We start from the raw sequence: 23,088 nt of genomic DNA, 5'->3' as shown, positions 1-23,088 counted from the left end.
TCACTTTCATACAAATGTACATTCACCTTTCAAATGAAGCAACACATTTCTAATGCAAATATAAGCATTGCTTATACATTAAGCATATAAGAGGAGCCTGAAATTCGTTGTCTTTCTGCTTTCCCAGTGTATAAAGAGTGTCTAAGAATTCCATTTATTCTCTTGAATGCTTTACTTCCATTATGCTCCTACTCCATTCAGCAATCAACCTTTATCTTCATATTTGAAAGTATGTGTAATTCAAGGCTATTTATCACTTTCAAGCCTATTCACTTTCTTTAAATCAACAAACAATTAACTTTCCTTTTCACTGATATATATTATTCAATGACCTGCTGAAAAACCACAATTCAACTTGTACATCCCTTGCTGGGCATGAAGTTTCAGTGTGTTTCCCAAATTTGTTCATTGTTATTTCTCACGCACTTTCAGTCAGAAAAATTGTATCTCCCCAGGCACATTTAACAAATTAATCTCTAGTTTTCTTTCATTCTTTCTTCAGTGTTCATCCATTCTCAAGCACAGACGGAGTGTTCACACATTAAACAAGTTGCACAACCATTACATTTCTCCAATAACACCATCTATACTGTAGCTCAGTGCTTTGCAATTTTGGCAACTTTTAAGATGTGTGGCTTTCAACTCCTAGAATTTCTCATGCTACATTTTTCTTTTTTATGAAACAATTTAGATTTATTACATTTTAAATCTCATATGGTGTAGTTGTTCTAAAGTATTAGATAGCAACGAATAAATGTAATAGAAAGAAATGTACTTGGCATATGTAAAATTATACCAAAGGAAAGATTTCTCCTGTACCTGGAATTGAATTTCTGTATGTAGAAAGATTTTGTATGGGAGAAAGTACAGTATTCAGTTCTGCCATATTCCATTTGTAGTCAATTATTTTCAATCCAATAATAGTTCTTTTACTTGTTCTACCACTTCAATTGCTATTTTATTAAACTTAGTGGTGGGGAGCTTCCTCTAAAAGCTGAAACATTAAAATAAAAAACTCCTATGAAAGTCCATTACATTGTTGGCTGCAGATTCCCTGACACTAGATTGCTGTAACTTGGGTGTCAAACTCAATTTCATTGAGGGCCACATCAGGGTTGTGCTTGATTTCAGGGCACTGGGGTAGGCATGGACAGGGAAAGTGTGGCCAGCTCAACATCACTTGTGTCGGTCCCTGTGTTGGCCAAGTGCTAAGGCAGGACTTTCCTCAGACCCTCACTCTCATTATAGCCTTCCTTCCTTCCTTCCTTCCTTCCTTCCTTCCTTCCTTCCTTCCTTCCTTCCTTCCTTCCTTCCTTCCTTCCTTCCTTCCTCCCTCCCTCCCTCCCTCCCTCCCTCCCTCCCTCCCTCCCTTCCCCTTTCCTCTTCATTCTCCTTTCTTCTCCCTTCCCCCTTTTCCTTATTTTTCCTTCCTTGCTCTCTTCCCATCTTTTTCTTTGTCTTCTTTCCCTTCACCTTTCCTGTACCTTCTTGTATACTCAAATGCAAAAGGATAAACATTTCTCTTTTTGTTTTAATTTGCTTTGCAAACTAAGCCATCTGTCAGCAAAAATGGAGCTCAGAGTGGTCATGAACACACTCCTGGGACCCATTTTTGCCCATGACAGCCTTTTGCAGCCCTCTGCCAGCAAAAATGGAGCTTGGGAGGCCTCCTGGCAGAGGCACCCTGGGCTGGTCCTTTGCTGTTTCCAGGTTGGTCCCGTGGGTCACATCTTAGCACCCCGTAGGCCAGATCTGGCCCGTGGGCCTTGAGTGTGTCACCCCTGCCGCAACTCATCAATAGATGAGATGATTTGGAATTATGAGTTATATTCCACAATTGTGTTAAATAAGTTTCTCAATGAAATAAATGTCTAATGTAAGAAATTGTTCAATATTACTTTTTAATTATAATTAAAAATGAAATATAACAAATTATAATTAAAAATTATTTCTATAAAATAATTTCATAGAATATTTTTAATTATTTACACATATCTTACAGTGTCTTTCATGAATTATTGAATTGTTTAGATTATTCCCAATTATCTATAAATCTAGAAGACAGTCTTGAAAATAGTATATTTTCATAAACTACTAATTTTCTAACATTCTTCTACAGAATGACAGGAAGGGAATTCTTTACTCGATTTCCAAGTCTTTATCCATTTTTGCTCAGTCAGTTGGAACAAATAACCAGTACAGCAGACAGGTAAGAAACAAACTGTTAGAGAAGTAGAAAATGGGTTGGTAGGATAAAATTCACAGGACATTGTTCAAAAATTATTTGGAAAAATACTTCAGACCTGGCATGAACATGCTACTTCTCTGCTGTTTATAAAAAAGACTTAACTTTTTGGGGGGTTTTGGCATCCATGTAAGCCTGAATAAAAATGTGGTTTCTTTAAGTAGTATTTATTGCAGTTTATGGTATTTTTGTCTGGAAGCCTGAAAAATGTAGGTTGCCTTAATTATTAGTTCTGAAGTACTTTTTCCTTATCAATTTTTAAATTATTTGCAATTCTTTTGAACACTTATTAAAATCAATTAACTATTCTCTTCATTCTTATGTATTTTTGAACATATAAAGATGACATTCTGCATTACAATTTTTTAAAGATTAATTTAAATTCATTTTTATTTTCAAATTTTAAGACAGAATTCACATTGATATATTTTTTTAACTGATGGCTTTGGGACTCAGCTTTCCTATAGAAAAAAAAAGTAGTTTTTAAAATATGTTTAGTTTATTTAGTTGATTTGCCATTGCACCTCGTACAACAAAATTAAATGTCATCTTCAGTGTACATATAACTATAAAAATAAAACACAAAGGCACATCCTTCGCATTCTATACCATTGAATTGAAAACCCAATATTGCGTTAATATTGCAGTATATAGTATAATTAATGTTCTTTTATTGCAATGTATTTGGGTTACGTGCTTGTGGGGATTTTAAAGCATGTAAAAGTAAATACATTTGGTCCATGACTATGAAACTCTATTCTTAACATTTGGCCCTTTATCTGTATAAACATTCAATTGAGAAAGCAATTTTATAATTCAAACAAACTTTGCATATTTTTATGTAGTAAAACTAAAGAGTTGAAGCTTCACCCAGGCTTATTTCTCTTGCTTTTGGTCTTGAGTAAGCTGTATCCATCACCAATGGATGGCACATATTCTGCCCTTGGCATGGCTTCCTTTGTTCCTCTTATTTTGAGGTAAGTTACATTTTTAATGCATAGTTTTCCTTAAGAAAGTTTGTAGTTCATTTTTTAATGCAAAGTATTAATAGTCTAAAATAATGTTTTCATTCATTCCTTTACACCATTTATTTTTTTTAGTAAATGTAAGTTTACTAAACTTATGGCATACAAATAATAATAATAATAATAATAATAATAATAATAATAATAATAATAATAATAATAATATAGCTTGTCTATGAAGATTCTCAAATATCCAGGTCATGATTGTCCCAAAGGTGCTTTTCCAAAAAAATAAAAGTGATTTATTTTCTTGAGAGGCTATATAAAGTGATTTTGTAGTAAAATACCTAAGGCGCTGAAGTTATTTTTCTGTCTTTTTGATTACTTTATCGACGACAATGATGGGTATGAAGATTCAGTTATGTGGTCTTCCCACTGCTTTCCAAGAAAAGAAATGGCCAAGATCTATCTTAGTTCTTTAGGAAACACCAAGGGTTTAATTTTCTATCACCCATCTCTCTCTCCCCCCCTCCCTCCCTTTCTCCCTCCCTCACTCTCCCCCCATTGGAATTGAGTTAAAACTTGCTGTGTTCTAAATGAATTATGCATGAATTTTAGCCACAAATCTTGGTAATTTGTATGGTAAGATCACTTGGTTTTCCTTATTAAATCAGACAACTCTTATTCATTATGATATGAAAATTGCATTTTAATCTAGTAGATTCTACAAGTAAGCATGTCTACCATAATGTAAATACCATATGGTTGGTTCGTCCTACTATTCTGTTTCTAGCACATGCCCTTATTTTTCTTTAGGAGTTTTGGTCTGTTTTTACTACATGTGGACTTCTATCTTCTCTTTTAAATGCTGGTTAATTCTAATTAACAATGCATTTCCTCTGATTGATTCACTGTTTGCTGTAGGTTTTGCTACAGGCGTTATGCTTTCAACAAAAGATATTGATCTTTATTCCATTGCACAATGGGCTGTAGTTCTTAAATAAGGCTCAACTTCAATTGATTTTAAAAGCAAACATTTAAATTAATTTATTGGTTATTGCTAATTCTAATCAATAGAAGGAAGATTCAAAGGTGCTTATTAATTGCATATTAGAAAAAAATTCTCAACAATAAGAGCGACCCAGAATGATGTTGGTTCCTGTTTGTTGGATGGTGTTGAAGTGGGACTCCATTGCCATCTATTGTGGTTATTTTAACTTGAAATCCTGTATAGAGCAGGGTATTTAAATGGCCCCTTTGAATTCCATGAAGCAATAATTTCATTCAGTCCTTCATTTCTTCAATTTCTGATTAATATCAATCCCAGAGTAATTTGGGGGCATGTAGAAAGAGATTAAAAATATATCAAACTAATAATGAAGACACAAAAGATCAAGCAATTGCTTAAGAGAGAAAAATGTCAAATAAAGAATGGCAATTAGAAATATAAAATGGCAGAAACAGGAATAAATGATGTTTAAAAAATATTGTTCGCCACTGAATATTATGAATCATTGAATCCTAGAGTTGTAAGGGGCCGAGAAAGGCTTCTACGTAGCTCAATATCCTGCCCAGGGTAAGATTCTTCAGACCATTCCAGACAAATTGCGTCTAAAGATTCCTTGAAAATTTCCGGTGATGGAGCTGTTTCATGGCTTAATATCTTTTATAGTCAGGAAATTTCTCCTTATTTCAAGATTGTCTCTCTCCCTTTTGACTTCCTCTTATGAGCGTTGTCTTTCCTATGAGTGCTATGGATAATTTTTCCATCTCCTCTGCCCTGTAATACATTCCATTATATATTGGAAGACTGCTATCATGTCTCTTCTTAGTTTTTCTCTTCTTTAAACTAGACTTATCGGCTTCCTTTAAGTGATCTTTGTATGATGTTTTTTACAAACTACAGTTCCTCAGTGTTCTTTTATTGTGTTGTCTGGAACTAGACACAGAGCTGAAGTGCAACAAAGAGTGGCCATAACACTTCCCATTATTTTGATATCGTGTTTCTCATCCTGTATATGAGAATTCTAATGGTCCCAAATGTTTGGGGTAGATTGTATAGGAAACACCTGCTCCCCCCCCCCCCAAAGTAATGGTAGCATTGGGCAAAGGGGCTAAAATGTAGGGGGGTTTTGTCAAGTGGCAGATGATGTGCATCAGTAAATCATAATCTATAGTTAATTTAGATGTTAATTTTCAGCCTCGTGAGGTTATAAAATATGTAGAGAAAATAATTAATGTTAATAAACGCTTAGTAATTTGTCAAGTTAAAATCATGACTTTTTGCTTCTAAAGCAAGTTAAGATGTTTTATCTACATAGTTTTTAGGGGTGGCAAAGCCAATATTTAATGAAGGGGCTTGAAACTAGGTGATGTTATGCTTCAAACACGGGGTTTTCATCTTTTCAACTTGGTCAATATTGATAGAAATATAAATATGGACTGTGGATTTGGATGTTGTAACTTGATTAGCTATTTGTTTGCTGAGGCAAGTCATATCTCACTTTGAGAAATGTGCAAATAGCATCGCCCTTGACTTCTGTTTTATTTTGTTTTAAATAGAAAGTAAATTAAGATTGTGCCAGGTAGAATATATAATATGTTTCTGAGTCACCTGCAACTATATGTGTGTACATGTGTGTATGTATATAAAATATTCCAATGGTAATTTTGTGACTGTAATCTGTTGTATTTTGTTTTAACTCGTTATGGGGAGTCAGAAATGAGGGATCCCATTTAAGATTGACTTGAATACTAATGGGGTTAGTTCTCTTTGGATGTCTGTGGTTTAATGATTCATATATTTGTTTTGAATTTTTGCATAGTCCTATTTTTATTCGCCTCCAAGATAAAGGGAAAGGGGAAAGCTATAACACTGGAAAGTGCCAAATCAAATTCCTTGAAATTTAATCTTAAAATATGGATCTGTTTGCAGGCTCCATATTCTCTTATCAAAATGTGCTACACATGTTTAAGATTCTCAGTCAGCAAGAGCAATTACAGGGCTCTTAATCAGGAATAAATAACATTTATTTATTTATTTATTAGATTTGTATGCTGCCCCTCTCCGTAGACTCAAACATGCTCTTTGTGTTCATTGCTTAAAATTCTTATGAGCTAATGCGAAACAAAATGTAGACTGTGATCTTCCACTGAGGAAGAGTCAACCTCATCTAGTCCATTCCACTGTTTATTAAACCTTAGTTTCTATTTTGAAAAGTGAATAATCACATTCAAACTTGATTATTCTGTTGAATCAAGTTCACTGTTGCTCATTGCTTCGGATCTATATTTGGGATTTTCCTCAGTGGAAAACATTGGTCACCCTAGATAATGTTTTTTCATATAGTCGCTTATTGCTGAATAAGGTTCTCATATACTTTATATTTTTATTGTTGACATAAGTGAAATAACTATAACAAGAAAGCAATTGCTTTTGTTTGTTTTATATTAGTTTTGAAATAGCCTCAAGTTGGCAGAATTATCCTTTATTGTGAAGAAAACCAATGAAATAGTTAAAAAAGAAAAAAAAACTGTAATAACTTCCATATGGCTTTAACAAATTGCAAAACAGAACTAATTGAACTCATATTGGTATGGAGAAATGAGCTCTGTGAAATGTAATAAACATCTAGTTCCGTGTTTCCCAACTTTATCAACTTTAAGGTGGATAGAGCAACTGCCAGAATTCCACAGCCACAACATGCTTTTTTGTAGCTCTTCAAGCTAAGAATAGAATGGTGGGTGGGCAACAGATAGCCATGGCCAAGGCACAGCTGAGCTCCTGGAGTAAGGAATGGGACTGAGGAGTTGGGCACAGAGTGTTTGGAATGGCAGTGGCGGCAGACTATTAGTGGCATCTTTGCTTGTGAACTCTAACTATCCTCCTTGACTTGCAGACTTAATTAATAATAATAATAATAATTATTATTATTAGTAATAATTATTAATTATTAAGGACTAATACTGGCGGCACAAGAACAGGCCATTAGAACAAATGCTGTCAAAGCCAGAATTGAAAAATCAACAGACGATCCAAAGTGCAGACTCTGTAAAGAAACAGATGAAACAATCAATCACGTACTCAGCTGCTGCAAAAAGATCGCACAGACTGACTACAAGCATAGACATGATGCTATGGCACAGATGATCCACTGGAACTTGTGCCGGAACTATCATTTACCAGTGGCAAAGAACTGGTGGGATCATAAGCCTGAAAAAGTGGTCGAAAATGACCAAGCAAAACTACTGTGGGACTTCCGACTTCCGACTGACCGAATTCTGAAGCATAACACACCAGACATTGTGATCGTGGAGAAAAAGAAAGTATGGATCATCGACATCGCAATCCCAGGAGATAGCAGATTTGAGGAGAAGCAGCTAGAGAAATTAGTGAAATACGAAGATCTAAAACTCGAGCTGCAACGACTCTGGCAGTGAAAGTGGTCCCAGTGGTACTTGGCATGCTGGGCGCAGTACCAAAGGATCTCAGCAGACATTTGAAAACCATTGGAATTGACAAAATCTCCATCTGTCAATTGCAAAAGGCCGCTTTACTGGGATCGGCAAACATAATTCGCTGCTACATTACGCAGTCCTAGGTGCTTGGGAAGCGCCCGACTGGTGATGAAATACGAAATCCAGCATAGTGATCTCGTTTGCTGTGTTGTACTGACATAATAATAATAATAATAATAATAATAATAATAATAATAATAATAATAATAATAATAATAATTTATTAGACTTGTATGCCGCCCCTCTCTGAAGTCTCTGGGTGGTTCACAACAACAATAAACAATGCAATACAAATCTAAAAACTATAGCTAAAACCCATTCATGCCATTCATGCTTGCAGAATCGGAGAGTGATAGATTTGGCCCTTTAGAGAAAAAGCTTGTCAGCCTTTACCAAGGAGATTGTATTGGCTCTGGCTTTTCTAAATGAGATCTTGAAATGGTAGTGTGTCCCAGCAGTTTTCTAGGTTCAAAGGCAGTGAGAAATTCAGTTCTGCCTTCTCTCTCTCCCTCTCTCTCTTCAGCCAACAGGATTCTTGAGGGCTACCAGGATTTCAGGGAGGTCTTATGTGGACAATATGATTATTTTTTTCATGCTCAGGCATAACATGCTTTAAAGTTTATTCTAAAAAAAGGAAAGGTTAAATGCAGACAACACAAACAGAGCATTTACTTCAATTACAACATTTATGCTTTTACCTCAAGAATTTCCAGGTGTTGCATGATAAAGCCTGTCTAATTTGCTTTGTCTATTCACTTTAAAAGGGCAAGTCCCTTCAGAGTAATTTTAAAGGGAAAAGAAAAACCTTCCAAGTCAGTTTCACTGAGAAGAAAGATCAGAGAGAGATTTCATTGTAATCCAGTCATGTTAAGTCTAGATTTATTATTGGTATTTTTTTAACATGAAGGAACCATGGTTGCTACTAGCACCTTTTATTCTTGGGAGACTTTATTTGACAATTCAAACAATTTCCTATGTTTACTCTGAACTGCCAGAAGGAAATAGTATGTTTTACAGACAGGAACTCCAGAATCAGATACACTGTTGTTGAATGACTTCTTTGTGACTTTAATAACAAGGAAGCAAAAATAGGCAACCCAACCTGAAGTTTTATGACTTGTTTACATCTGCTGGACGATTATGTAGTGACGCCTTTTTTTTCTTTCTACTTTTGCTCAACACATTTATGTCTGGTAATTTCTGACAAAGAATAGTTGCAGGGAATACAGGAGCAATCAAGGTGGAATTCCTTGCTGGAAAATAATGAAATGTATTTCTTCAGTCCATTTCATTAGAGTAGTGTTTTCCAACCTTGGCAACTTGAAGATATTTGGACTTCAACTCCCAGAATTCCCCAGCCAGCGGATGCTGGCTGGGGAATTTTGGGAGTTGAAGTCCAAATACAGTATCTTAAAGCTGCCAAGGTTGGGAAACACTGCATTAGAGGCTTGTATTTAGAGAGCTATACCCTTCCTCCCTTCCTTCCCCTGTAAATTATCGAAACAAATATTCTAATATCCGCAGGTCAGATTTATGCACCCCTGAGTTTGACACCAAAGAGAAAGATAACTTCTTCTCTTGGGGGAAATGCAAAATACATGTATGGAAAAAGAAGCTTTCTGCCTTCTTGGCTTGGTATTTGTAATTCTAGAAGAAAAAGAGTTTATAATCAATAAACTTAGCAAATTGAGCTTGGGAATAGAACTGAATGAGAAAGAAGTGGCATAGGGGGGGAAAAAAGGGAAAATATTCAGGCAGTGCCATATATTGTTTAATTTGATATTTGTGAGAGGCATTTCATGACATGGAATAAAGACTGTTTTATATAGCTCTGTGTTTGCAGTATTAAACACTTAATTTGAAATTAGCTAGAGGTATAACAAGCAGGAAGAGGGAAATTGTGATCCCCTTATACAGTATAGAGCGCTGGTGAGACAATATTTGGAATACTGTGTTCAGTTCTGGAGACCTCACCTACAAAAAGATATTGACAAAATTGAACGGGTCCAAAGACGGGCTACAAGAATGGTGGAAGGTCTTAAGCATAAAACGTATCATGAACTCAATCTGTATAGTCTGGAGGACAGAAGGAAAAGGGGGGACATGATCGAAACATTTAAATATGTTAAAGGGTTAAATAAGGTTCAGGAGGGAAGCGTTTTTAATAGGAAAGTGAACACAAGAACAAGGGGACACAATCTGAAGTTAGTTGGGGGAAAGATCAAAAGCAACATGAGAAAATATTATTTTACTGAAAGAGTAGTAGATGCTTGGAACAAACTTCCAGCAGACGTGGTTGGTAAATCCACAGTAACTGAATTTAAACATGCCTGGGATAAACATATATCCATTGTAAAATAAAATACAGGAAATAGTATAAGGGCAGACTAGATGGACCATGAGGTCTTTTTCTGCCGTCAGTCTTCTATGTTTCTATGTTTCTATTTTAGTTCTTTCCTTAATGCATTTTACTGTTATACTCGCACCTGTATTTAGTTTGCCATTATGTAATAAATAACTTTAGGTTTCTGAATGCTTATGCTTCTGTTTAAAAACGTCTTTAATAAAACACACTAAATCAAGTCACTTGACCTATGGTGTGTATTTGATTATGTTAGTGAAATGAGACTAATGCAATTAAATACAGTGGAATGTAGCTCTAGAGTGGTTATGAAAAAAAACTCTCTGAATCATGCTTTTGGAAAGTACCTTTTGACAAAATATCTGGCAGCCACAAGTGCTGGCACTGTTCCCATTTTCCATTCTTTCTCCTGAACCGAAGCCAGATTCTTTTGGGAAATCATCATTTGTAAATGATTGGGAAGAGAAAAAATGGCATTCTTGAGTGTACAGTTACTGCTAATTAGAAACTAAACATTAGCAATCATGTCAGAGTTAATTGTATTTGAAAAGAAACATCTACAAGAACCTGTTAAATATAAATAGGGATAATATAGCTTAAATATGGAAGCATTTTAAGATAAATTGTATTGCACTGTTGTGGTAAATGCTATTTATTTTAATTAATCCTTTTGCTAAGCTGCTCATTTTCTTTCCACATGGCATGTACTTCTACAAATAAGCCAATAAATGAAAGGGAAGAACGCCTACATTAAAGCAAGTGCAATATTGTGTTAGGATTGTAACATGTACCTTATACTTTAGTGACTATTTTCTAACGTGTTTGTGGTGCTACCAGAATTTCTTTTTTCTGCTTATATCAGGAGTACATGTATCGCATACCATTAAGGCCATATATTCAGAAGTTTATTTATTTTATTTATTGGATTTGTATGCCACCCCTCTCCATGGACTGTACTGAACCTATAAATCTGTTTATTTGAAAATATGTACAAAATAATGAGATCCTCTGAATCAGTGGTTCTCAACCTTTCTAATGCCTCGACCCCTTAATACAGTTCCTCATCTTGTGGTGACCCCCAACTATATGTTTAGCGCCAATTCTGCCAACAGATATTTAAGCTGATTGGCAAGAGGTCAGAGGGACACCCCCCTGTAAATGCCTGATTGGTTGGATTGTAAAAATATGTTCCGAGATACCAGAATAGAAGCTTTAGTTGCTAACACCACTGGAAATTTGTCTCTTCCCCTGGTTTTAGGCGACCCCTGTGAAATGGTCGTTCGACCCCCCAAGGGGGTCCCGAACTCAAGGTTGAGAACCACTGCTCTAAATGAAATATGGTCCAACAATTAAAATGAAGATTGCCCATACAGTATTAGTCCTCAACTTACAACCACAATTGAGCCCAAAATTTATGTTGCTAAGTGAGAAATCTGTTAAGTGAGTTTTGCCCCATTTTATGGCCTTTCTTGTCAGTGTGCACAGCGTGATCTTGAGACAACTCAGGAGCAAAATACAGAGGTTTGTCTTACATTGCTTTATATACAAGACTTCTACATATATGGTGATATACAAATACATGGTGAGCACATACCGGGCAAGCAAGCAAACTTCAAGTCTACATGGAGAACTACAATGTAGATTGAATAGGAGGAGGAGAGAAATACATGAAGAAAGAGAGATATGGCCTCTCTTACATAGATAGCTTCTTAAAGCGGCAGTAATCCGGCTAATCCTCATTGCATCAGCATTTCAGTTTACAGCCTTATATCAGCTGATCAGCTATTAAATCATCATTACTCTGACATTTCTTGTCAAGTTTGTTAAGTGAATCATTTCAGATGTTAAATTAGTAACACAGTTGTTAAGTGAATCTGGCTTCCCCATTGATTTTGTTTGTCAGAAGGTCCTAAAAAGTGATCACATGATCCCGGGACATTGTAACCATCATAAATACAAACCACTTGTCAAGCATCCGAATGTAAATCACGTGATCATGGAAATGCTGAAAGGTCATAAGTATGAAAAATGGTCTTAAGTCACTTTTTTTCAGCACTGTTGTAACTTCAAATGGTTAGTAATGAACTGTTGTAAGTCGAGGACTACCTGTATTATAAATAAATTATATAGAGTGATAATAGAGTTAATTTTTGTTCTGTGTAATCCAACGCAAGAAATTGGTAGCAACTCAACAGCAGATACTACAGGCTACAGGGATTCTTGTTCTGTATTCATTTCACGGGAAACAAAATTATTTTGGCTGTAAAGACATCTTTTTACATTACTTTTACAATAAAAATACCACTTAAAAGGAAGTTTTGTCTCTCCTTAGTTCTAACTGGTGTCATCTGCCTAGTTGAATTTAAATCAGCTGCCATGCCTTTGTCTTTATCATGGTATTGTCTATTTATTGCTGGGTGGGATTTGTGATAAAAAACATTTTTCTTAAGTTAACAACTAAAATGGGAATCTTTATATATTAATCACCAGCATATATCTGGTGAAAAAGCGTAGGTTTCAGGTGAGTGTAATTCAAATAAATGAAATACACAATTAAAATACAATTCAAGTAGTGCCATCTTGTGGCACACTAAAAGTATACAAACTGAAATCAACAAAAAGCTCGTCAGTTCAAAATAAAACTATTATTATAATCCCCTTATCTGATAAGGTTTATCAAAGATGATAAGTGCTTTGTATATAAATAATTTATTCATTTCACAAATTATTTTAGGATGGAATGTATCCATTTCTAGGGATTGCATAAATATTTTCTTGAATATTTCATTATAAATACTGTTCTTGAGATACCTTGCATATGCATGAGATCTGAAAATTCTGCCTTTTTATCTCGTGACTTCTAGATGCGGTAACTCTCCTGTGTACCGTTCACGCGAACTAGCTGGAAGAGCTCTTGTTCCGTTTGTTATGCTAAATTTGGTGCCACAGACAGTATCTTCTTTGTTAGCTGGCCTTCCAGATAGCACTGATCCTTGTATACGGCAGAATGCAGTCCATGGAACACTGTTACAAGTGAGTTTTGCCTTTTTTGCATATTGTAACATCAGTGAAGTAAATCACATTCACAAAAATATAATATCCAAATTGATAAAAATAGGAAAACTTAATGATTGTTAAAAATCAAGATGATTCCCATAATCAAGGTATTAAAAATGGGACACATACAGTGGAACCTCAAGATACGAACTTAATTGGTTCCAATGGGGAGGTTCGTAAGACGAAAGGTTCGTAAGACGAAACATTGTTTCCCATAGGAAACAATGTAAAGTCAATTAATCCGTGCAACAAAAAAAAACCCCGCAAAAAAAACCCGCTGCCGCCCGGCTGTCACCTTTTAAAACAGCCGGGCGGCTTCCCTCTCTCTCTCTCTCCTTCCTCCCTCCTTCTCCTCTTCCTCCTCCTCCAGTATTCCGCCTCCTTCCCAGCCCGCTAGGCAAGCCAGTGGTCCCCATCACGGAGCACAGCCATGTGGGCTCCGCTCTGTTCCCTGCCGGCCCGATTGAGGGGCCGACGGTCTCCGCCAGGGAGAGCTTCCTGGCTTTCGTTCTTGTTGGATGCGCGAGCTTTCATGCCCAGGAAGCTCTCCGAAGTGAGGAGAACCGCCGCTGTCGCCGCTCGGCTGCGCCTCCTCGCCCGCCGCCCGCCCAGGATGTAGACCTGCTGCCTCGCCTGCCGCCGATCCTGCGTCTCTTGCTTCTGGGCTGGCTCCATTCTGTTCCCTGCCAGCCCGATTGAGGGGCCGGCGGGAGGAAAGCGAATGCCTCTTCGTTGCGCTGCCTGGCTGGCAGCGGAAGATGTAACCGAGCCCACGGGGCCGGGCTCCGGGGCCGGCAGGGAACAGAACGGAGCCTTCCACGGCAGCTGCCTGCTGGGCTGGTAAGAGAGGGAGCCGAGCCCAGCCCCGTGGGCTCGGTTACATCTTCCGCTGCCAGCCAGGCCATGCTGGTGGAAGCGCAACAAAGAGAGGCATTCGCTTTCCTCCCGCACGCAGCCGTCTGACCGTGGGCTCCTTCCCGATCTCGGAGAGCTTCCTGGCTTTCGTCCTTGTTGCATTCGTGAGCTTTCATGCCCAGGAAGCTCTCCGAGATCGGGAAGCCGCCCACGATCAGTCGGCTGCGGGCGGGAGGAAAGCGAATGCCACGGGGCTGGGCTCAGCTCCCCCCCTTACCAGCCCAGCAGGCAGCCGCCGCGGAAGGCTCCATTCTGTTCCCTGCCGGCCCGATTGAGGGGCCGGCGGGAGGAAAGCGAATGCCTCTCTTCGTTGCGCTGCCTGGCTGGCAGCGGAAGATGTAACCGAGCCCACGGGGCCGGGCTCGGTTTCCGCGCCGCTCGTTTCACCCATCGCCCATATCCAGCAGAAGCTGCTGCCCGAGTGCTCTTGGCCGGCGGGATTCAAAAGTGCTGGGGTGGGGGGGCTGTCGGGACAACCCCCACCCCAGCACTTTGAATCCAGCAGGTTCTGCTGGATACGGGCGATGGGTGGGAGGAGCGGCGCGGAAGCCGGTGGCTGTGGCAGCTCGTCCCACCCATTGCCCGTATCCAGCAGAAGCGGCGGGATTCAAAGTGCTGGGATGGGGGGTGTCCCGACAGCCCCCCCACCCCAGCACTTTGAATCCAGCAGGTTCTGCTGGATACGGGCGATGGGTGGGAGGAGCGGCGCGGAAGCCGGTGGCTGTGGCAGCTCGTCCCACCCATAGCCCGTATCCAGCAGAAGCGGCGGGATTCAAAAGTGCTGGGGTGGGGGGGCTGTCGGGACACCCCCCCACCCCAGCACTTTGAATCCAGCAGCTTCTGCTGGATACGGGCGATGGGTGGGAGGAGCGGCACGGAAGCCGGTGGCTGTGGCAGCTCATCCCACCCATCGCCCGTATCCAGCAGAAGTGGCGGGATTCAAAGTGCTGGGGTGGGGGGTGTCCCGACAGCTCCCCCACCCCAGCACTTTTGATCCTGCGCCTCCTGCTTCCCCCCCCCAGCCAAAAATACAAAGGGGTCTGCGGCAGCAGACTGTCTTTGTGTTTTTCGCTGGGAGGGGGGAGCAGGAGGACCTTCCTGACTCCCTCCCCCAGCGCAGGACCTCCTGCCCTCCCTCCCAGCCAAAAACACAAAGCGGCCTCCCGAACGTTTTCCATCTTACGAACCTGCCGCCGCCGAGAAGCCCTGCCGCCCGGCTGTCACCTTTAAAACAGCCGGGGGGCTTCCCAGCAGCCTCCCGAAGCCGAACGCCAAACCCGAACTTCCGGCTTCGGCTTTGGGAGGCTGCTGGGAAGCCCCCCGGCTGTTTTAAAAGGTGACAGCCGGGATGCGGGGCTTCCCAGCAGCTTCCCGAACGCCGAACCCGGAAGTTCGGGTTTGGCATTCGTAAGACGAAAAAAGTTCGTAAGAAGAGGCAAAAATTTTCTGAACCCCGGGTTCGTATCTCGGGTTGTTCGTAAGACGAGGTGTTCGTATCTTGAGGTACCACTGTACTTTATTTCAATAATTGAATTTGCAAAAAATTCCAGAGATCATTCGTGATCATTCTCAAACAAAGCAGGAAAGCACTTAATCATGAAGGTCACTGTTAGGCTAACTACTTGACTCTACTTCCCCCCTGCACTTCCTGCGCCCCCTTCGTACATCTTTTAAATTTCACATTATTGTACTTGCACTGTTAATTTTCATCGTTTTACTCCTTTACTATTGTTACTTTTACATTTATATCAATTTTTAAATAAATATGCATGAACTATAACTTAACAAGCAAATATCTCATTTTAGGTGCATGTGTTTTATACCAAAGTGTTTACTTTTAAGAAAAGTTAACTATAGCACACATCAAAGATTTATGAGTCATTTCATGAGTTGGTTTTGTTGCATCTTTTGCTAAGTCAAGAATAAGGGAAATCTCAGCTTTTATTTTTTTCTGAAGAGTAATCCCTAGTACCCCAAACCAGCATGGCCAATTGGGTGGGAGATTGGGATCTGTATTTCAGCAACCCCTAGAAGGCTAACTCTGTCCACATCTTGAAGTTTGATTCTGATTGATCCTGAGTCAAGGTTTATCCGGTCTTCCATCCTTCCGAGGTCAGTAAAATGGGAGCCAGATTGTTGGGGGCAATATGCTGATCCTGTAAAATGCTTAGAGAGAGTTGTAAAGCATTATGAGGTGGTATATAAGTTTCTTGAAGATATATATTCTGAATCATTTCAGACACTCTGAAAATATTGCTTTGCTCTACATTGTTGAGTTGCATGAAGTATGATAGCAAAGTGTATAGAGGCTTATATAATTGGAGATAGGATGGAACGCATATTAATGGTAGGGTTTTTCCTTGTAATTATGATGGAGTTAAAACTAGATTTTATTTGTATTACAGTATATGATTATTCCTTCTTGGCTCCATATGCTTAGACTCCCATTCTCTTTTCCTGCATTTTCCTATCTTTTGAAATTTTGCTTTCAATTTTTTGGCAGTAGCTTTGGAAAACAGCAGCATTTTATGGTATATGTTTGTTCATATGGATTATTTTTCCCATGATAGTAAGGAATGGTTCTCATAAGCAATTTAATATGTGAGGACATGGAATAAAATAGATGGGTTTTAGTCAACTTAAATGTATAAAGTTATTATTACAACTTAGTTTGGGGTCTGTAGTTTGGAGGACCAAGAGCTGCACTTGGACACTGAAAGGGCCCAGTGTAAATAATGGGTCAGAACCAGGATTATAGCTGCTTTTGAAAAAATTAACAACTAAAAGTATGAAAAAATCAAACCACAATAATTTATTTCCTTCACTATCCTGTTGATAGGAAATTATGTTTCAAGTAAAACAATTTTTAAAGGTGACATGCAAAAATAGCCAATTATATATGAAGACTGATCAGTATCTTAAAATATCTGGCTGCATCTTCTGTAGACATTTCCCCCATAATTATATGTATTTCAACTAATAAGTTGTGTTACTACACAATTTTCAGTTACCTTCTTTGGCCTTTTGAAATAACAATAGTGCTAATCATGTATTTTTGTTATTTAACTTGGCAAAATATTTGACTTGTACTTCTTCATAGCTGATTTATAAATGCTGATATTGTGAATAAAAGTTATAATGTCTAGAGATCAAAGCAGAAAAACCACTATCATTAAATATTTTTCATTGCACCTTCCTTGCAGCTGCTCTTTTTTTATAGTTCAGTTTTATTGATCAAGATAAACTTTCCTTTGAAGCTGGGGAAAAAAAGAGTACTAATGTTAAGCGGAAAGGAAAACATAAAAATTATGGCGATGTATCCTTTTATTGTCTGCTGTTAAATTTTTACATGCAGTCTTGTATCATCGGGGAGGTAAATTGTATGTTTTCAGGTACTCTAAGTCATTAATATTTAAGCAGCTACTGCACAGAAAATATCAATGAATCATCCATTTTATGAATAAATCAAACTGATGGTGAATAAACAATGTCATGGTTATGTCCTAGGATGTTTTTCATCCCATAAGTCTCTGCTGTTTGTTTTTTGGGTGCGCTACTGTAAAGCTAATAAATTGATATTTTGGCTATTTGTGCATCTTATAAAGATGGCCAAGTGATGCACACATCACCTGGCCATCTTTATAAGATAGCAACCTAACGTGGGTATATACAAGTGGCAGCAGTATCACAAAACCTACAAGGATGGCATCCTACATGGACCTGTGCCTATAAGAAGAGATTAAATGCTACTGTGCAGCTAAATTCCTTTTCTTTCCTAAATAGAAATGCTTAACCTAGTTTTAGAAAAATGATGAAGAACAAGAAACAATTAATAATAACATTTTTTAAAAGGAATCTTGGCTTTAGTCCTTTTTCAAGCTGAAAACCTTGGAAGCTCTCCCCCACCCTTTCTGTTTTGTATTAGATGCATGCAGTACAGTGATCTCTCGATTTGCGCGTTCTCGATTAGCGCGAAACGCTGCAACGCGGTTTTTCAAAAAATATTAATTAAAAAATAAGTCCGCGTTTTTTTTTGCTATACCACGGTTTTTCCCACCCGATGACGTCATACGTCATCACCAAGAGTCACTTCTCTGTCTCTTTCTCTTTCTTTCCTGTCACTATGCTTCAATCATTTTCTCATTTCTCTTTTTTCTCCCCTTTTTTCTATCATTTCTCTCTCTCTTTCTTCCTCTCTCACACTCTCTTCCTCCCTTCTCCCCCCCCCCCCCTCCACTTGCCCACGAGAAGAAAAAAAGCAACCTCTGCCGGGCAGCTCCCCTTGTGCCCCCGCTTTGTGCCTGCCTCTTTTGGGGATTTTTTTTTCTTTTCTTTTTTGCGCTGGCGGCGGGAGCTGTTGGGGAGGGCTCTGCCGGGAAGGCCTCTCAGCTGCAGAGCCGAATGGGGGCGGAGGCAACAGCGGAGCCCGGCGCTGGGGCCATGCGAGGCTGTTCATCCAGGGGGGCGTGGACTGGCAAGTCGCCCTCCTTTCTCTCTCTTTCTCAAGATCGCTTGCCGCTTGCCTATTGCAGCGAAGGAGGCGAAGCAAGGCTCCAAGCTGCAAAGCGGCAAGCGGCAAGCGATCTTGGGGATTCCCCTTTGCCTGGGCGGCGGGAAGACCAAGGGAAGGTTCCTTCAGCCGCCCAACACCTGATCCGCTCCGCAGCGCGGCAGCAGCGAGGAGCCGAAGATGGGGTTTCCCCTTTGCCTTTACCCCATCTTCGGCTCCTCGCTGCTTCCGCGCTGCGGAGCAGATCAGATGTTGGGCGACTGAAGGAACTTTCCCTTGGTCTTCCCCGCCGCCCACACGCAAACTCCACCATCTGCGCATGTGCGGCCATGAAAAAAATGGCGCACATGCGCAGATGGTGGTTTTTACTTCCGCATCCAGTATAACGCGGAAATCGGTTAGCGCGGGAGGTCTTGGAACGTAACCCCCGCGCTAACCGAGAGATCACTGTATATGGGCCACTTATCAAATGGGGAATGTAAGTCACCTATGTTGAGATTTCTTGATTTTCAGGTAGTTTTGAAAATGTAATAAAAATGCTGTGGAAATTTTAAAACAAACTGTTACATACTACAGTTAACCCTCATATTATTTCACCATGTTAGCACAATACTCATTAAGGCTCGTTTTGATTATGTAGTTAGCCTTCAGTTTGCCCTTAGATTTACCTTGGCCGAGGCATTTGCAGTTTAAAGGCCACTGTGAAAATGATTGGAAAACATTAACATTAATATGTTATTACAAGCTGACATGCTTAGCCTGATGGGAAATAAAATTTATAAATAGACTTGTTCATATCCATATGGTAAAAATCTGATGAGTTATAGTAAATGTTATTATGTGGCTCATTTGTTTCCCAGGGTTTGAGTTTCATGAGAGGCTTTCTCTCTACTAAGTTTATAATTTGAAAAGAAATGCATTAATAAATAACTGCAGAAGAACTGGCATTAACTAATTATTTGTTCAGACTGTAAACTTTGGTACAAGGATTATTTCCAGATGGACCATCAATAAAAATCTGGTGAGATTGTTCATGCTGTTCCTAGAAGTGAGGAACAACAGAATGATCAATTCAGTACGCATCAGATATGAAATGCTTAACAAAAGTCCGTCAAATTAGGCAAAAGTCTGTCAAATCCTTTAGCCAGTTCAAGGAGGTATTCCATTTATTTATAGAAATGTTTCATGTTTACATCAAATTCCACATTTGATGAGATCCTGAACATGAGCCAAATGCAACTATTGGGATTTTGTTAGAAAAATATATTACATAGTACTATCAGTCTGCCTGGATTCAAAATAAATTTTATTTACAACTTATTTTTTATCCATTCCAGTTGCTAAAGCGCATGGGATTTTTCAGAGTGTTAAATTTTTGTATTGAAATTGTGTAACAGACAGTAGAGTGATCTTAGTTTATTCACCATTTTTTCAGCAATCACTGAGCTGAAGAGAATTGCTTCAATCTTTAAGTTAAAAATTTGAATATTTATATTTGACTCTATGGTAGCACACAAGTTAATGACATGTAAGCAGAAGTTTCACAAGTGTAGTGGAACATTATGTACTGTTGTCTGCTTTATGGAAAGGTCAGTTTTTATATGTCGTAAATTGTAACTGAAGTGTTAGTTGCTGCTTGGGATAGGAGGATAGACAAAGATTTGGATCAGATTTCTGCTCATTCAACTTCTCTGATGGATCCCATCATTCCCTGTGATTTGTGAAGGAGCTGTGGGAAATGAAAGGAGAGACTAATGGTTCTCAACCTTTTCTTTACCATAGACCTCCTTTAAATACATTTTGTGGCTATGGACCCCCAAGATTTAACTCAGTATTTAAATCATAACATTTCTTCAAACCTTTGTGGATTCCCTGTAACAATATCACTCCACTTGTTAAGTTAGTAACATAGTAGTTGTTGTGGTTAGCTCTGGTCCAGCTCCTGCCCCAAGGAATGTGGAGATAGATGTGGGGGGAGACATCCACATGCCGCAGGCCTATTTAGCTCCCAGTAGAATCTGCCGACGAAGTCTCCTCTGACCAAGGAAGCGTGAGTGACAGGGAAGAGGGGAGTTTGGCAGAAAGCCCAGGAGGAGATCAGTCATCTGTATCATCCCTGGATTCTGAACAAGAATTAATGACACATCCATGCACGTGTAGAGTGATGCATAGGAGACAACAACTGAAGGATTATTACAAGAGAAAATGAGGCCACCTGTGGTTGGGTGGGGCTGCTGTAATTAGTGCTACAGATAAAAGTGTAGCCTGGTGTTTTAGCCTCATGGCAGTTTATCTGATTCATTGTTTCATCAAGATTGTGGTTTTTGCTGTTCATGATTGTGTGTGTGGACTCTGTGGACTTTAGAATTGGATTCAATTTCCCAGTTACTGGGTGAGCAATTGGACTTCATTTAACCTGTGCCTTGTGTGTACCAGAAAATCCCTTTGACATTTAAAAAGGGAGCTGTTTCTGTTTTTCTGTTTATAAAAACTTTTGGGTTTTCCTTTTATCGTGTGGTGTGTGTCTTCCTGAACTAATTACCGTGTAATTACGGGCAGTTGAGACACGCCGGCAGAACAGTTGTTAGGTGAATCTGGCTTCCCAATTGACTTTGCTTGTCAGAAAAATCACACAAGGTGATTATTGTGACCCCAGGATGTTGGTGCCATTATAAATCTGAGTTAGTTGCCAAATGTCTGATCAAACTAAGAATTTTGATCTTGTGACCATGGGAACACTGCAACAGTCATAAGTGTGAAAAATAGTCATAAATTACTTTTCTCATTGGCGTAACTTTGAACCGACACTAAATGAACTGTTTTAAGTGGAAGACTATCTGTATTAAGGCCTTCCTTATGGTGATAAGGGCAGTAAAATATCAATACCTTTTTAAAAGTAAATATTTCATTTCCTTAATATACTTAGACTTGGCTTTGTGCTTATATTCCAATACAGTTTTGTTAGTTATCTCTCATATACATTTTGAAATAGTTTGTTATGGATACTTCTTCTTATATAAATATAGAAAATCTTGTTTAGCAAATGTAAAATCAGTGTAGCTTTTTTTTTTACCCAAATGTGTGTGCATTTATTTATTATAGAAATACAGTCACCCAACTCTGCAATAATGTTGGGCACATGCAATAAAAAAAAAAATACTATTAAAGCAAAGCACCCCAAATCTCTAAACAAAACAACCATTAAGATAGTCACAAACATCCAGCCACCCACTTGAACCTAAGACCCAAGTTTTCAGAGCTCTTTTGAACACGGCCAAACTGGGGAGCTGATGTACATGGGGCCAGTGATAATTCAGAGGGGAGGTGCTGCAAGAGAGAAGATTCACTTTCTGGCTTTCCTCAGATGCTACTGCCTCCTTAAAGGATCAAAGTCAGCTTTTAGCAGATCTGTCTTCATTTTGCCATCTCTTCCCCTGAAGCCCCAGAAAAGGGTGGTTGTTATTGAAAACTCCATTAATGTGTGATTCTGTTTTATGTGCTAACTACCCTGTTGTATGCCAGTGAGACCTGGACTGTATACAGGAGACATGTTAGGCAATTGAACCAATTCCACATGACCTGCCTCCGTAGAATTCTGAGGATCCGGTGGCAGGATAAGGTGTCTGACACTGAGATCCTCTCCAGAACAGGCCTGCCATCAATTCCCACCCTGCTGATGAAAGCCCTGACATGCTGGGCAGGCCATGTTAGTAGGATGCCAGACCATCGCATCCCTAAACAGGTCCTCTGTGGTGAGCTGTCTAAAGGAAAATGATCACAGGGGGGGGGGGGGAAGGAAGCGATACAAAGACACGTTGAAGGCCTCTTTCAAGTCCCTCGATATCAACACCACCTGCTAGGAAACCGTGGCACAAGATCGACCAACATGGCACATGCTGATCCACCAAGGCTGCCAGACATCTGAGGCCAGAAGAACATTTAAAGTAGAAGAGAAGCGAGCACTCCGCAAGGCCAGAGCTGCAAATGCTGTGACAATGGTGATGGTGTCCACACATATCTACCCAACATGTGGCAGAACATTTTGGGCCCATGTAGGCCTCACCAGTGTTCCCTCTAATTTTTTTTTTTGGGGGGGGGGGCGGAAAAGTATAGTGTCTGAGCGGCAGTCCCTTCGGGACTGGGCGGCACAGAAATATTAAATAAATAAATAAATAAATAAGTGAATAAACAAACAAACAAACAAACAAATAAAAAACCCACCCTGTTTTGCCTCAGAGAATTTCAAAATAAAATACTGTACTGTGTGTCTATAACAGTGAGCTCATAATAGGGCAACTCTATCAATATCAAAATGCCACTTAAATAGTTGAGCTAGTTTCAAACTAGATTTTGATTTTCTTTCTCTCTTCCTTACTCCCATTCTTTTTCTTTCTCTTTTCCTTCCTCTCTTTTTTCTATCTGTTTCTCTCTCTTCCTCTCTTCTTCTCTCTCTCCTTCCCTCTCACTCTTTCCCTCTCAGCTTCTGGGCAGGTTTGGAAAACTCTGAGTTGATGAT

The 23,088-nt window shown here is 39.3% G+C and overlaps 1 protein-coding gene across 2 annotated transcripts in view; it reads left to right on the top strand.

Moving 5' to 3' along the window:
• The window catches only part of THADA (THADA armadillo repeat containing), a 114,792-nt gene that overhangs the window by 62,546 nt on the left and 29,158 nt on the right, over window positions 1-23,088 (top strand). Inside the window, exons 28-31 of one of the 2 annotated variants that reach the window (XM_070734532.1) lie at window positions 2,120-2,209; window positions 3,091-3,222; window positions 4,736-4,786; window positions 12,955-13,123. In XM_070734532.1, the coding sequence (XP_070590633.1) occupies window positions 2,120-2,209; window positions 3,091-3,222; window positions 4,736-4,786; window positions 12,955-13,123 (442 nt within the window). The remainder of the gene's footprint in view (window positions 1-2,119; window positions 2,210-3,090; window positions 3,223-4,735; window positions 4,787-12,954; window positions 13,124-23,088) is intronic. The other variant, XM_070734533.1, reaches the window with a different exon arrangement.

The sequence above is a fragment of the Erythrolamprus reginae genome, chromosome 1 (assembly GCF_031021105.1).
Source record: "Erythrolamprus reginae isolate rEryReg1 chromosome 1, rEryReg1.hap1, whole genome shotgun sequence".
Taxonomy (NCBI): Eukaryota; Metazoa; Chordata; class Lepidosauria; order Squamata; family Dipsadidae; genus Erythrolamprus; species Erythrolamprus reginae.
The sequence above is the reverse complement of the archived record's forward strand: the minus strand, read 5'-3'. Positions and strand labels throughout refer to the sequence as shown.